The sequence below is a fragment of the Betta splendens genome, chromosome 21, assembly GCF_900634795.4.
Source record: "Betta splendens chromosome 21, fBetSpl5.4, whole genome shotgun sequence".
Taxonomy (NCBI): Eukaryota; Metazoa; Chordata; class Actinopteri; order Anabantiformes; family Osphronemidae; genus Betta; species Betta splendens.
The window spans coordinates 3,308,643-3,322,899 of record NC_040899.1 but is presented as its reverse complement, the minus strand read 5'-3'; the positions used below and the strand labels follow the sequence as shown (position 1 = coordinate 3,322,899).

The 14,257-nt window shown below is 47.1% G+C and overlaps 1 protein-coding gene and 1 long non-coding RNA gene across 2 annotated transcripts in view; one reads left to right on the top strand and one right to left on the bottom strand.

Annotated features, from left to right (window-relative positions):
* Positions 1–1,817: 1,817 nt before the first annotated feature.
* man1a2 (mannosidase, alpha, class 1A, member 2) overlaps positions 1,818–14,257 on the bottom strand; it is a 68,083-nt gene continuing 55,643 nt past the window's right edge. The window contains exons 10-14 of the mRNA XM_029136793.3: positions 11,738–11,853; positions 11,037–11,256; positions 9,526–9,698; positions 5,676–5,791; positions 1,818–4,749 (exon numbers count right to left, since the gene is read on the bottom strand). Of these exons, the coding sequence (XP_028992626.1) occupies positions 4,617–4,749; positions 5,676–5,791; positions 9,526–9,698; positions 11,037–11,256; positions 11,738–11,853 (758 nt within the window). The 3' untranslated portion in view covers positions 1,818–4,616. The remainder of the gene's footprint in view (positions 4,750–5,675; positions 5,792–9,525; positions 9,699–11,036; positions 11,257–11,737; positions 11,854–14,257) is intronic.
* Positions 7,816–9,307, top strand: LOC129603545 (uncharacterized). Its single transcript, XR_008693502.1, has 4 exons — positions 7,816–7,891; positions 8,331–8,430; positions 8,753–8,901; positions 9,189–9,307. It is a non-coding gene; the product is annotated as an uncharacterized LOC129603545 (long non-coding RNA).

The window sequence follows — 14,257 nt, the reverse complement described above, 5'->3', positions numbered from 1 at the left end:
CACGAGCAGAACTACATAAAAGGGCTCAGTACCTCATTTATTTTCCCAGCGAAGCAGCGCGGTGCGTTTGAGGAGCAGCGTTCACAGACCGTGACCTTATAAACGGATCGGTGCCTCGCACAACTGGTTACAGCAGTGTTTGTCGTTTTACTGGCACAAAGCACATTTATTTGAAAACGGAAGCGTACGAGCAGCTGCACGCTGACTGGCCACATTATTAGGTACGGCCTCCAGTGAAAGCGCAGCACTAAACGTAGAGCAGAACCTCTGCCTGAGTCAACGATGGGAAACCCTCAGCTTCCTGATGATGAGTAGATGGTGATGTTTCCATTCCCTTCCATGTTCACGTGCTATGGAAGCATCACAATCTACCCATCAGCAGGAAGAACATTATAAAGCTCTTGAGTTTCAGTCAGGAAGCCAAGGATCCACGGACGCAAATACGAGCAGCTCATTTGATCCTGTGTCAACGACCACACAGCAGCCAACACAAACAGAGAGACGCCGCGTGTACATTGTCCTGCAACACAAGCTGGAAGTATAATGTGCACTGTAAACATACGCTCACATAATCTGCAGCTAACCACTGCATCATCTGGGTCCAGACAGCTGCTCCATCTAGTGTCTACCATAACTCATACGATGTATTATTATATAGCGTCAGAACTGCTTATTGCAGCAAACGGGCGCATGAACGTCTTTGTGTGTGTCACCAGCTGACTCCATACATCTCTTCACAGGGAAGCAGTAATTTGACCTGATGCACATGCTCACGTCTTGCGTGTCTATTGCACCGGATGGAGGAAGCACCTGTTCACTTTCCCTCTGACTTTATCTCAGACAAACAAAAGCCGCTTCCAGGGAACTTTCAGACTTCTCCCCGATAACGTCGACGCTGGTCTTTTTCTGTGCATGAAGATTCCGTTTGTCAGACGCCCAGATGTGACTTGGGTGTGGGCTGAACGCACAGCGTGGCGCTGCAGAGCACGACTCAGCACTGGCAGGTGTACAAGGTAAACACGACTGCTGCAGGTGAAACAGCGCTGCCTGCGTGGCAGCGTCTGTGCGTTTGGTGACGAGCAGAAACCAGCAGCTGTGCAGGTTAGATACCAAGCATCCAGATCCACTGAGGCCCACGCAGAACCTGGCAGATCAGACCACATCAAACACCCAGAAGAAGAAAACTACCGTCCCTTCTAAGAGCAGTCATAGTAACATATTGAGCAGTTTTTTGTTAGATTTGTCATCTGTTTGCCAAATGTGGCTAAATTATCAGTGGTCTGACTCACGCAGCTCAGGGTTATGAGTGTTCTCATTATCAGCTCCAGTCCTGTATCCTGCGTGAGACTACTGGGCAAACACACCAAGCAGAAAGAACCCGGCGCTAATGGGCCCTAATATACATTTACTGACGATAAAGAAGCATTAGGGTTAATAAACATGTCTGATCCTCGGTTCTAGCTAAATATTTAAGCTCAACTTGAATCTCTTGTGTTGAAGCAACATCTGAACTACGTTTTAGTGAGTCGCAGGTGGAACGCCGACCACTTTCTACTAAATGTTTGTCAGAAGTAAGGAAGACGAAACTTCTGCCAAGACAAACAAACACGCAAACATCGATATGTCGCTATGAACAACCCATCAACTCAAATATTGACTTTGACTAATGAGGAGTTTCTCTTGGCATCGAACTGGGTTCAATTAATTTTCCTTCACATACTGTAAGAGCTGAAGATGCTGCTTGATGAACGTTTGGAAGTTTTTACATATGGAGCAACATATTTGCAATAACTTCTCACAGGAAACAGCCCTTCTGATCACTTTTCATAACATCTTTATTGAATTTGTGTCTCAGTTTTAAACATATTTACACATACTTTAATTTTGTTCTTTTAGTTCAGTAAAAATACAAATACAGAACACTCAGTTTTCAAAAGCGACTCAATGGCTGCCCACGCGTTACTGTGGTGAGCATGTTAGACTGGGGATAGAAGCTGAGAGCCAGGAGTGTGCGGCATGAACAGAAGATGGCTGAGATGAAGAAGGGAAGCGGAGATGATGCTGGGAGGAGGATGGAGAGGAAGAAAGGCGTTTCCCTAAGCTTTAAACAAAGCAGGCGGCTGCGGTTGAGTGGCATCATCAGCACGAAGGAACTCAAAACGCATCATATGCGACACTGTCCTGTGGACAGACTGGACTTCACTGGTTGAAACATAAACCAGGAATTTAAAGTTGGGCTTTCTGAGTCACAGGACAAAAGTTCCCCGTCAGCACTGAGCGAAGCTGCCGGAGCCAAAGAGATGAGACCAATAAAAAAATCTGCAATGAGACTGAAAAAGTGGGTGGGAGATGGAAAGCTGGTAATGAGAAGAGGACGTATCAGAGTCTCGTGCTGCCTTTTGAGATAATTTGTGCTTCTCGGGGCTTCACCTGCTTCGTCTGCAGGCGAACACCGGCGTTCACTTCAGCTTCCAGTGTCACACCACATCTCCTGCTGTCAGACATCTTTCACAGGAACCGTGAAAGCAGTAGGAGACCTGCTGGTGGTGAGAGACGGCTGGAAGGAGGGATCCAGCCTTCATCTTGATCCTTTGATGGACATCTGAGTCTATCTGTACGACGGAGGAAAGACTGCAAACAAACTACAAAAACACTGAGAAAGAGCACAAAGGCTTCACCCCACGGCTCAAAAGAACCAGAAGCAGAACAACCCCCGGTCCAAAGAAGGAGCCTGAACAGCTTTAATGGACATGTCATTAAATCTACTCAGCGACTGTACTTTAAAAACTGTTTAAAGTAATAATTAAATTCCTACCAGCACGGAATTAATTAGGCAGATGGAAAGGAAAAATGAAAGCCTCCAATGCGATAATGAAAATGGGATTTACTTCACTTGATATCCTGCGACACGTACAAACCTACCGCAGCCACTAATTTAAACCTGATGACGACCATGATCATGAACATACAGAATAAAAAGCAGCCCAGTCAGCTGCAGTATGTTTCCATATTTAAGGGACTTCAACAATGAATGGGAATTTGCTTTTATTGCCATAAATACTTTTTACTGCCTAATTTTGGAAATGGACTGTAAAATCAGATAACGCTCACACGAAACTGCTTCATATTTGTGTTTGCATTGCTGCTGATGCTGCTCTACATGTGTAATTGCACCATAGGAACCAAGGGAAAATTCTTTCCTTCCTTCAACTTCCTTCCTTTAATGTTGAGAGGGTTGAATCCTTGCAAAGAGAAGAAATGACAGAGAAGCAATTAAGATATCAGACTCACGACCACACGCAATCGACTTTAAGCAGTGATTGAGCATCTGCTGCTGAAAACTTTTCCAGAGAACTTGTTCCAAATTAAGACTGTGAAAAAACAGTTTCACACTTTGTCGGACTTATCAGAGGTTCGCAGAAGCTCTGAGATTAAAAGTCTCTGAGTGTTTGCACTTTGCTTGTTGATGGTTAACGTGGATGCAAAAAATAAAAGATGGAAGTTAGAGCTCAAACAGCAGAATTGCTTAACGCTCACAATTTCACCTGCTGATACGAGGTGACGTAGCAGCTCAGCGAGGCGCAACAGAAGGCTCCTCATTTATTCAGCGCTACAGCAGTGATTTACTCTGATCATTTCATAAAAATCAAACACAGTGTGACCTGATATCGATGTGTGGAGACTGATAAAAAGGTGGGAACCACGAGGAAGAATATCGGAGGGCAAAGTTGAGAAATGGGCTCATAAGCGGTGGAGAAGCCGTGTAATAGTGCGATCAGAGAATGAGGAGGGCGATAAAGAAGCAGCGTCCAACCGAGCAGCAGCAGAACGGTTTTGGAACGACCTGTGGCTCAGTGAGGAGGACGATGTGGAGGTGAAGATGAAAAAGCTGCTGCTGCCTCTGTGTAGTTGACTGTTCCACCTATTATGGTCCATTTTCTTGACAAGGAGGCGCGTTGCCACAACTCTGCCTCCCGCTGATGGTGTGACGAGTCCCAGTTCATCTGGTGAGTTGGTGGAGGCGACTGTGGGAGGCTTGTGTCAGAGAGAAGCTGAGGGATTCACCCTCTGTCCCCGTTTGGGATTCATCCAAACGAACCACACTCCTTATTAACAAACCCTGTGAAGTCCTCAAGCTTGTCTGCCTGGAAAAATGACACTTCCATCTGTACAGTGTCAAAGTGACCTTCATGACATCCCATGCGCACTCTCTGCGACTGTATGAGAAGAAAGTTTGGTCAAAGAAAACACTAAAAATTATAACAAAGAAACTAAATCAAGCCTCCAGCTTGGAGCTCGGCCCTTCAGAGAGTTCATCAAGCCAAAGCAGAGGCTGAGCAGCACAACCACTGTCCTTCTGTTTAGAGCAGAGAGGACAGAGAGAGGCGAGGAGCCCAGCGTGGACGCAGGGAGTCCTCTCCGCTCTGCAGGTCTGTGCAGGAGGCGCCTCCCTCTCTCTGTCTCCTCCAGCGGACGTCTGCCGCCAGAAGCAGTGTCAGTCTGAATGTGAGTTTGTCCAGTGTTCATACTGTGGTTGGGTCTTAGGCAGGCGGGCAGCTGGGCGGGCAGGTGGCGCCCCCTGGTGCTGCAGCGAAGGAGCAGGCCCCGCTTGTGGGTCACTGGGCCGGCTCGCTGCCGGGCAGCGTGATGTTGCCCAGGTGAAGGACGGGAAGTGGATGAGCCTCGGTGTTGAAGACCCAACTCTCCAAAGGCAACAAGTCGTCGCTGGAGAACAACAGGTAGAGATACCTGAGGAGGGGGAAGGGGAGGGAGGAGCGGCGGGTGGTGGTGGGAGGATGACGGGGGTTGGGTGAGGAAGGCCAAGAAGAAAAAAGTCAAATCACTGCCAGTCTACAGTTAAAATGATGTCAGCAGGAACAGAAGTACTAATAAACAATGGTTCTATGAGTGATTGATCACATTTAAACCAGGGGTTCTGATCCGCCGGGTCTGACTGGCAGCCGTTTAACGCAGAGCTAATGTGTTGCTTTAATGTGACCGGCTGGCATCCAGCAGGGATTGGAGCAGACAACACACACCAAAGGATGCAAAACGCTGAGGAATCCAAATGTCATCATCTCACAAAGTCACCGCCGAGTGCGGCGGGCGACCTTTAACATCTCCTCCTCAAAAGGACACATTTTACTGGCATTTGAGGCTTTGTGGGTAATTTCAGACACATTAAAATCAGCAGCGTGCTCCGATTCCTGATTATCTTTGTCAGACTGTGACTGACTGTGTTAACAGCCCAGAATCCACCAGCAGAGGGAACCAGAGGTTCATCCCTCTGGGTCGCAGCACAAGAGCCTGAGTTCAGCCATTAATGACGACGATGAACCAGAGAGACATACAATAAAAAGGTGTTTATGAAGTTTGATGTCATTGAGCAACAATGAACCCATTGTTGATTGATACTGTAGCTGAAGCCGTGTCCAGGACCTCCCTGTGACTGACATGCTGACGCCTTTCTATTTGCACCTTGTAGATTTTCTGCTCTTATTGGAAATTGTTAAATAAAATATGAGCCCATAACCATTGCAATCTCTTTTCACAGATAAGTCCCACCGCCCACTAAATCACAGCAACTATCACTAAAATGAATAATTAATTAATTGACAATCATCCTGATGATTTTGTAGATCAGCACTATTAATCAAACTACTAGTGTTTCTTACTTAAGCGTCTCGGCCAGGAAGAAACTCTGCTGCACGTCGTCGTAGGTCGGGCTGGAGGAGTACACGTCCTTCACCCCAGAGAAGCCGCCACTCACCCTGCAGTACTTATCTATGGCCTGGAGACGAGCAGGGAAGGGAAGGAGGGCAGGAGAGACGGAGGAGCAAGAGAAAGAGCGAGAGTGTAGAAATGAAAAGGGCAAAGAGAAAAGGTGGAGGAGGAGAGCACAGTTTTAATACGCTTACAGGAGCATGCTGTAATTAATTTCTTTGCTTGTGACAGATTAGAACGAGTCCTGGGGAGACGCACGGGAACCAGCAGCTTCTCTCCTGCACCCACATTTTATTCTCTTTAAGGCCTTTTTGTCCTTCCACACAAAGCGTCTCACCGCCGTGGGAGCACGTTTAGCGCCCGGCTGCGACGCAGGAGTTTAGAGAGCAGGCCGTCTTCGCTCCTGCGCTGGCAGACGCTCCAACGTGGGAAAACGAGGCTTTTCGTGGAGACGTATCTTAGCGCTCAGCTGTTGTGAGCGCAGCCTTTTTATGCAGGCGTAATGTGCGCGTGCGTGGATTTGAAGGAACATTATCTGATCAGATCCAAAAGTCATACCAACAGACAGCGTCCAGTGGTTCCAGGCTTAGTCTGTGGTGTGTGGGCTGATCTGCAATGCAAATCCTGCCTGTGCCTCACGTTGGAGGCTTTATCTCACTCCTTAAAGGACACAGACGGATCTTAGTGCTTCAAACAAGAACCAAAACACATGGTTCAGCCAGAAGCAGAGCCTGGAAGCTACAAACTCCAGCAAAGCCTCCAAAACACGCATTCATGCGGCGTCTCAGTCAGGACGGAACAGAGATTATGACAAACACCACGCAACAATAACAGACGTCTGTCCGCACCGTGCAAACAGACCCGCTCATCACTGGGGGTTCACCTCAGAACAAGCAGGAGGCGGAGACACCACAGCCGTCCAAGGCCCAAACAAGGAAGGCACTTCAGCGACGCTGAGGAGGCTCAAGAGGATCTGTCAGGAAGAATGGGATGAAGCGCCTAAATCCAGGTGTGAGGAAACATCCTGCACGCTGAGAGCTTGTGTAACACCACGCTGCTCACTCCATGTTAGTCAGTGAGCAGTGACAGGGAGCGGCCCTGCTGCACACGCCTGGAGCAGCTCGGGCCCTGCACAACAACACGACGCCGGCGACACCTGCGAGCTGCGTCCATCTACAACCAGGACCTCTTACAGCCAAACTGATGCCTCCTTAGAAATTCTGGCCGCTACTCGCGCTCATATTTTATTGACTTTCAGTGTTAACGCATGTAATTGAAATCATTATCCATGTCCTTGTCTTTCAGTCTGATGAACGGCGACGCACACACACAAACACACACACACACACACACACACACACACACACACACACACACACACACACACACACACACACCATTTTCTTGTCAGCGGATTTCCATCGCAGGGAGCGTATTTCACGTTATTCACGCGCTGCTGCGCCTGACGTATATTTGCCCTTCTGGATCCACACTGCAGTGTCCGGCAAAGCCATTTACGAAACAAGCTACACTGATGCTAAGCTGAGTGTATTGTACAGTAGCTGTGTTTCATTTCAACAGAAGCGTCTAGAAACTCCTACATACACACCCCACCACCATCTGTACCCATGAAAGGAGGATGAGGAGGAGGGCGAAGAGGAGCCGTGCAGCGGCTAAGTGAGGACACGTTTTCCATTACAGCAGCTGGGCTTCACCTTCACACACTGACACACACACTCAGCTAAAAGCCAAGTCAATGTTAATGGCTGCTTGCAAGGAGGAAGCGTGACAAACAGGGGCAGGTTAGACGGACCAGATGGATGCAGCTGGGGGGGGGGGTGAACACAGGGAGACTGCAGGCGCTGGGGGAAATGTGTGGAGGATGAAGAGGCCAACAGGGAGGCAGACAATGCTTCCGAGCATGAATGTAAAAGAAAAGGGCAAAACGCAGAAAGTGCCACACTACTGTTTATACTTATACACTTGTATTTTAAGTATGTTTGGAACCAAGTCAACGTCTCATGTGAAGTACCTGTTCTGACACCGCGGCTCAAAGGCTAAAGGAGGAGCTCCTCACAGCTGGAGAGACTATAATGAACTGTGGTGTCAAGTTCAATTCCAGCGCCGTCTCCAAGCTGACGCGGAGTGACACAGTAGTCATTTGAAGGTAAACATGATGAAAAGTAGCAGAACATCCCATTTTAAATGATTATTCAGAATAAAGGAGACTTAGATTTGTACATCCAGAGCTGCTTCTTAATTAACTGCACACATTTAGTGTCAGTATGAAGTGTCAAAAGCAGCGCCGTTGGATTTACTGGTGTGTCAGTGTCTGTGTGACGTGCAGGTCCACTCTGGACCCAGAAGTCATGTGAGACATGAGGCCTTTGCGCTGCCAGTGCATGGAACAGGTCAGACCTCACAGAGGCTCATCTAGTGATGTGTGTCCAGATGAGGTCGAGTTGAGTGACTCACCAGAGGCTTGGGAACCGACGCGCAGCCGTTGCTCAGCTGTTTAATCTATGCCTTCAATTCCCAGCAGATCACTGCTGTCTACATAAAGACGCTAACTTTGTTTTTCTAATCTTTATCTCTCTGATGTACAGCTGGACTGTCATGCAAATTTGAAAATAATCAGTTATATAAAGTTGGTGCAGAGGTTCTGCAGAGATGCCTCCGTGCAACACTCACAGGCCTGAATCTACAGTAAGAAAGCAACATCAAACATCTACACATTAGAATGTATGTATGCAGTGTTAAATAATGGAAAAGATGCTACGATGAGCCGTTCAGCACCAGCTCTTTACACTGTCACTCATGATCAGAGCAGTCACACGTCACAAACACACCGTGCTGTTTAAACTCCGAAGCCAAACGTGACAAACGAGACAAGCTCCTTAATCCTTCAGCAGGAGGAGAAGTGGAACAAGGGAGTGAAAGGGGATAAAGAGGAATTCTACTTTAGTAAAGCTTTAACATTAATGAGTAATAACACCTGAAAGACTTGAGTTCTCACATCCGCCCACAGGTACACATCTCACACAGACTATAATGGACACAAATCTATCGTAAAGCCTCACATCAGTCCTGAAGAGACCAAACAAGATTCCTGCAAGACATCGCTTCCGGCCTGTTATTAAGCCACGGAACAGTTCCACAAGCTGCAGCTGCAAACAGGTTGGCCAGGATTTTTACTTAAAAGCACTGAGTCGTGTGAAGTGGCGTGAAAACACTTTGTTTAGCTGCTGACATGCTTTTAGCAGGGCAGCAAATGAACACTTCTAATAATGCACAGCATGACCTCTGACTCACACGCTGACACTGAATCCATGTTTGAAGAGCTCGGTTCACTGTTTAAAGACTGTCATTTACCAACAGACACAAAGCAGTAAGAGAATGAAGCACGTTTGCAGTGGTGGGAGTAGAACTCAATATTAAACGGCTACTTTTTCTTTTGTTTGCAGGAACCGGAGGGTTTGAAATGGTTCTCCACTGGTCGACCTGCCGCCGCTGCAGCTCCGTCTCCCTCCACGCTTGCATAACGGTGCTCTTAACGCATCAGCTCATGTCAGCGCTGAATGTTCGCAGATTTAAGTGCGTCCAAGATTAGAGCCGAAATCATTCAACGCTCCACTTCTATGTTCTTTCCTAATTCATAATTATCACAGCTGCACACTGGAGCCTTTTAAAGCGGATCCATACGGTCGAGTTTGTACTTTACATTAATGCAAAGGTGCATAATTGTGAGAGTTACTTAGTTATAAATGCAGCAGCAGCCATTTGAGTTCATGCAGTCGTTACCTGTGCTGCTTCCCAGCCCCACTGTCGGTATTTGGGATCGTGGGTGAACCTCCACATGTACCAGTAGGTCTCGATGACCTCCGGCCGCAGGATGTAGTACTTCTCATTCTGCCGAACGGCCACCGCCTCCAGGCCGCTGTCAAACTTAAAGGCCTCCGGGCCGAGCTTTAACACTGAGGGGTAGAAAAGACAATGGAAAAGGGAAAAGGAGGCGGGAGGAATGGAAGGGGTGCAAGTAATGAGATAAAAGGTAAGAGGGATAAAGGGACAAGAGCGAGGTAGATAAGACAGTAAGGAAGGGGAGACGGGGGAGGGAGGGAGGGAGGGAGGGAGGGAGGGGATGTGGCAAAGTAAGTAAAAGAAGTGATAGTGGGAAGAAAAACAGGGAGGAAAAGAGAAGACAGTAGATAAACATCATCTTCTGCTCTGTGTTTGTCTTTATGGCTCAGTTGCTAGCGACTACTGTGTGTGTGTGTGTGTGTGTGTGTGGAAGCAATAAAGAAACATTGATTTTAGTGGCTTTTATCCTCTTCACAGTTTCCTGCCAATTAAGAGGAAAATTACAGAAAAGCTGACGAGGCAGTGACAGGACTCATTAAAACACTCAACACACGTGAATGCCACACACACACACACACACACACACACACACACACACACACACACACACACACACACACACACACACACACACACACACACAGCTCATTAAGGCCAACTTCACACGACCTGGCTGCTGCTCTTAAACCTTTCGACACCTCACTGGAAACTTGTCTCCTACTGCCCCACCCTCTCGTCCCCTCTAGCATCTTCACCGGTTGCCATAGCAACCGATCCTTTCTCTCCACTGTGCAGACACACTTTGGGGCTGCTTACACATTCAATCATGATGCAAGATCACACACTGGTGTTTCTTTGCTGGCAGCTATTGATATTTTCCTTAAAACATCCCGCACAGGTATTTTGAAAGGTCTCTGTCGAGTAGAGAATACGCATACGCTCCCAGCAACAGAGCTGAACACAACCTGCACTGGATTCACTGTAAGTATTAAAGTAATGTTGTTACTTTTACTCCACTATATTAATTTGACAGGTCTGGTCAATGCTGCAAAACTATTGTAGATGAAGTATCAACACATAAACAGGTGCTGTGTTTATTTCATACACAGCCTCATGTGAATTTCACCTTTGTTTACTACAGACAGAATTCGCAGTGAATGCTTAGTGAAGGTTTGACTGACTGGTGTGAAGCCTTGAACATCTGTTTTTTAACCAGAGGGTAAGTTTCTGTTTAGAAGGCACGACACGAATGTTGATGGGTTTTCGGATAAACTAGGTTTTAGAAGTGGTTCTCTGCTTGAATTAAACTTCACAAGGACTGTGATTCACATTTTGGATATTTATGAGGCTGAAGCAGCTCCTTCTTCAAGAGCCCGTTACTTTGCACAGCATGTAGCTCGTATTTGCGTCGGTCCAGCCCGCCCGCTTCGTACCCCGCGCTGGTTTCTTACCCGTCCTGTCGTAGGACTCGTGGCAGGTGTGTGCGATCTCCGCTCCCAGCTGCAGGTAGTGTCCAGCCTTGTCGTCGGGCGAGCCGTCAGCGCCCAGCGCAAACATGCCTCCGGCGAAGCAGGCCAGGTGGCCCATCTTCCTCTCCAGGTGGCCGTTCTTCCACTCACCGATGAATGTCAGGCCGCCGTTGGACTTGCGTACGAGGTGGCGCTCGATGGCCTGGGGGGAGGGAGGGAGCAGGAACGTGAGGCGTGTGAGGAACACTTAACGAGAACACAAGAGATTTACACATTTGAGGGGAAGCACTTCATTTGTAAGAAAGCACATTGTACAAAGTAGAATAAGGCGGTGGGAATGTGGACAGGCTACTAATGCAGTATTGTGTGTCAGTATTTGTATGCAGGCAGAGATTAAAACAGCTTCAGAGGAATGTGAATGTTTGGGAGAGAATGTAGACATTTGAAGAGATAAGGTCAGACAAAGTGAATTACAAAGTTTTTATAAAAGCAGGAACGTGGATGGAATATTAAGTGCATGCGTGTGAATGGGATCCTGACACTGCGGGCACAGCAAGAGCGCGGTGACGGTCAAACAAGGGGGCGGAGCAGCAAATCCTAATGCAGACGGCTGCATTAAAACGGCGAGTCTGCATTTCAGAGCAGAGTGACTGTAACATCACACGCAGACACGTCTGACGCACCTCGATGGCGTCGTCGTACGTCTTGCGGGCTTCGGTGTCTGTCTTATCGGACATGAGCCACGCCTTCAGCAGGTACTCGTAGAAGCTATCCCCCAGTCCTCCGACCGACGTGTGATCTGGTGAGAAGAAGCGAGAGAGAGCAGGGTGAATTATTAATTCTTTGACTTTAAAGCCCTTGGCAGAGTTCAGCATCTGGCATCAAACGCGTCTATTCAACCCTCCCTGTTTATACACTGGCAGCGTGTTTCCTCTCATTCCCCGTTTTGTTTACCCGCTCCCTGATGTGCTCACATTTCAGCGTCCCCGATCGTCCTCGTGGAAGTTTACACAGCTTTCCTGACTGCCCTAATTTGCGGGACACCATGCGGTGAACATGGGACCCTCGCCAGCAGTCATTCTGATCACATTAAGCAAATCACTATTTACTCTCTTCAGAGAAGTTTTGAACAACTCCGTGAAACTCAAGAAACTCAAATCTCATTTCTTTGCTAAGTCGTGCATCATCGTACTATAAATTCCATAACGACACCTCTCAGACGTTGTTGCTTTCCCCTCCAAGCTCTTCTGTGAGGCATTTGGATCCTCAAAGTGTAGTTGTGGAAGCTTTCAGGGATGAAAGAGAGTTATCCAGCTCCGACTGCAAGTGAAACATTCCTCATCCTCCATGTACCTAATGGATGAATCTCTCAGGCTCTGTGTAATCATTCCATATCTGAGCAGATGCTTTGTGTCTCATCTAAGCGGATCCTTTTTCTGGATGTGATTAAAACGCCCGTAGGTAAACGGGAGAGACGCACGGAGAATCAGAAAGAAGCAGCAATGAATTATTCATTCTTTGTCACAGAAACAATTCAAACCCCACAAACAATCCTGGAGATGCTACTGGAGGCAGAGTGTGGTAGTGATGTGCTCCTGTCACTGGCTGCACAAGTACCGGCGGCTGGGTTTATTATGACTATGTCAGCTGGAGACCAAGATTGAATGTATGAAGCCACGGTAATGTAAAGCTAAGCACAGTTAACAGGTATTAAGGCAGAGCTACAGAACTCAGCGTCACAGACTTTCTCTGGGCCGTCAGGGTTTTTACTTTGGCAGTTAATGAGCCATGTTCATATAAAATGGAATGTTTTCATCAATGCAGCATGAAGAATGCTACTTCAGTAAGTCCCCTGCTTCAAATGCAGCACTCATACCATTACACCCAGGGCTGGGAATTACTACGAGACCTGGATGCATTTTGTATCGGCTCAGCCTTTGTGCTGCGCCAGCCTCTGGCAGCTCATCAGCCTCTTCTGGTGGCTCGTCCCCGTGCCAAATGATCCGACTTGGTTGGTGGAGCACTGAAAAGCTATTTTGAGTCTGGTTGAGGAAGGAAAAACAGCTTAATATCCCAATTATCATGATTGTTTCAGACACCTAACAGGTGACGTTCTCACAGGTGTTCCACCAGATGACACCAGTTGATTTTGTGTATAAAAGCCGACTCAAAGCATGAATCTTTGTATTTGTAGGGACTTCATTCGTCCACTTTATGTTCCAGCAGCTTGACGCAACTCTGGGACTAATCCTGAAAAACCTTGAATGGACTTCTAGCACACAACAGGATGCAACGTGACGACTCTTGTTAGGCAGCTACAGCAGAAGAAGTCAGAGTCATTGTTTTGTAGTTGGGAAAGTGGAGTTAAGGAGAGGACAGAGATCCTCTGTCTTCTGTTCAGGAGCAGAATAATTTATAAGTAGTGAAGCGATAGCGAAGCCACGACAATACAGTCAGAATAATTCCACAGTGACACAGCCGCAATTGAGTGATAAGCCTTTCTTTTTTTACTACAAAGACCTTGAACTGTGAGGCTCACAGGAGTTGTCACCATCTCATGCACTCACATGCTTGTGTATTTTGGTTTAGTCTCTACTTTTCAACAACTGAATGATTGTGAATTGCTTGTTAGACTGTGTTATATTAAACCCTGTGTGTTCAACAAGTGCAGCCCATCTTCTAACTACGACATATCAAATAGGCTTTGTTATTTATTGTGTAGTGTCACAATAAGCACTTTAGGTTTGAGTATAATCATTTCCAGCTCTGCTTATTTTGCATTGTCTTATCATGTATCTCATATTCCTCAAATCTCTAACTGAAAAGTTGAACTGACAGCCTTCATGAAAGCCAGAACAGTGTCTCTGCTGTATTACAGGTTGCATAAAGTCACAATAAAAGAAAGACGATTCCACATCAACCTGTCGCTGCCCCTTAATAAAAAAATTCACATTAAAATACAAACTGGAACAGACAGAGCTCCTTCATCGTCTGATCCGTTCTTTGTCTGCCTCTCACTGTTTCACAATCACCCCCCAATTCTTTCAACCTAATGTCCGCCTACACACACTCCCTCAACGGCGTCATCCAAAGGATCCAGGTGACGCAGGGAGTGCCTGTCAATCAAAGGCTGGGTCTGCTGAGGAGGCAGCTTCAAACACACACTAAAGCACAGACACAAAGCCACACATACACAAGCAGAC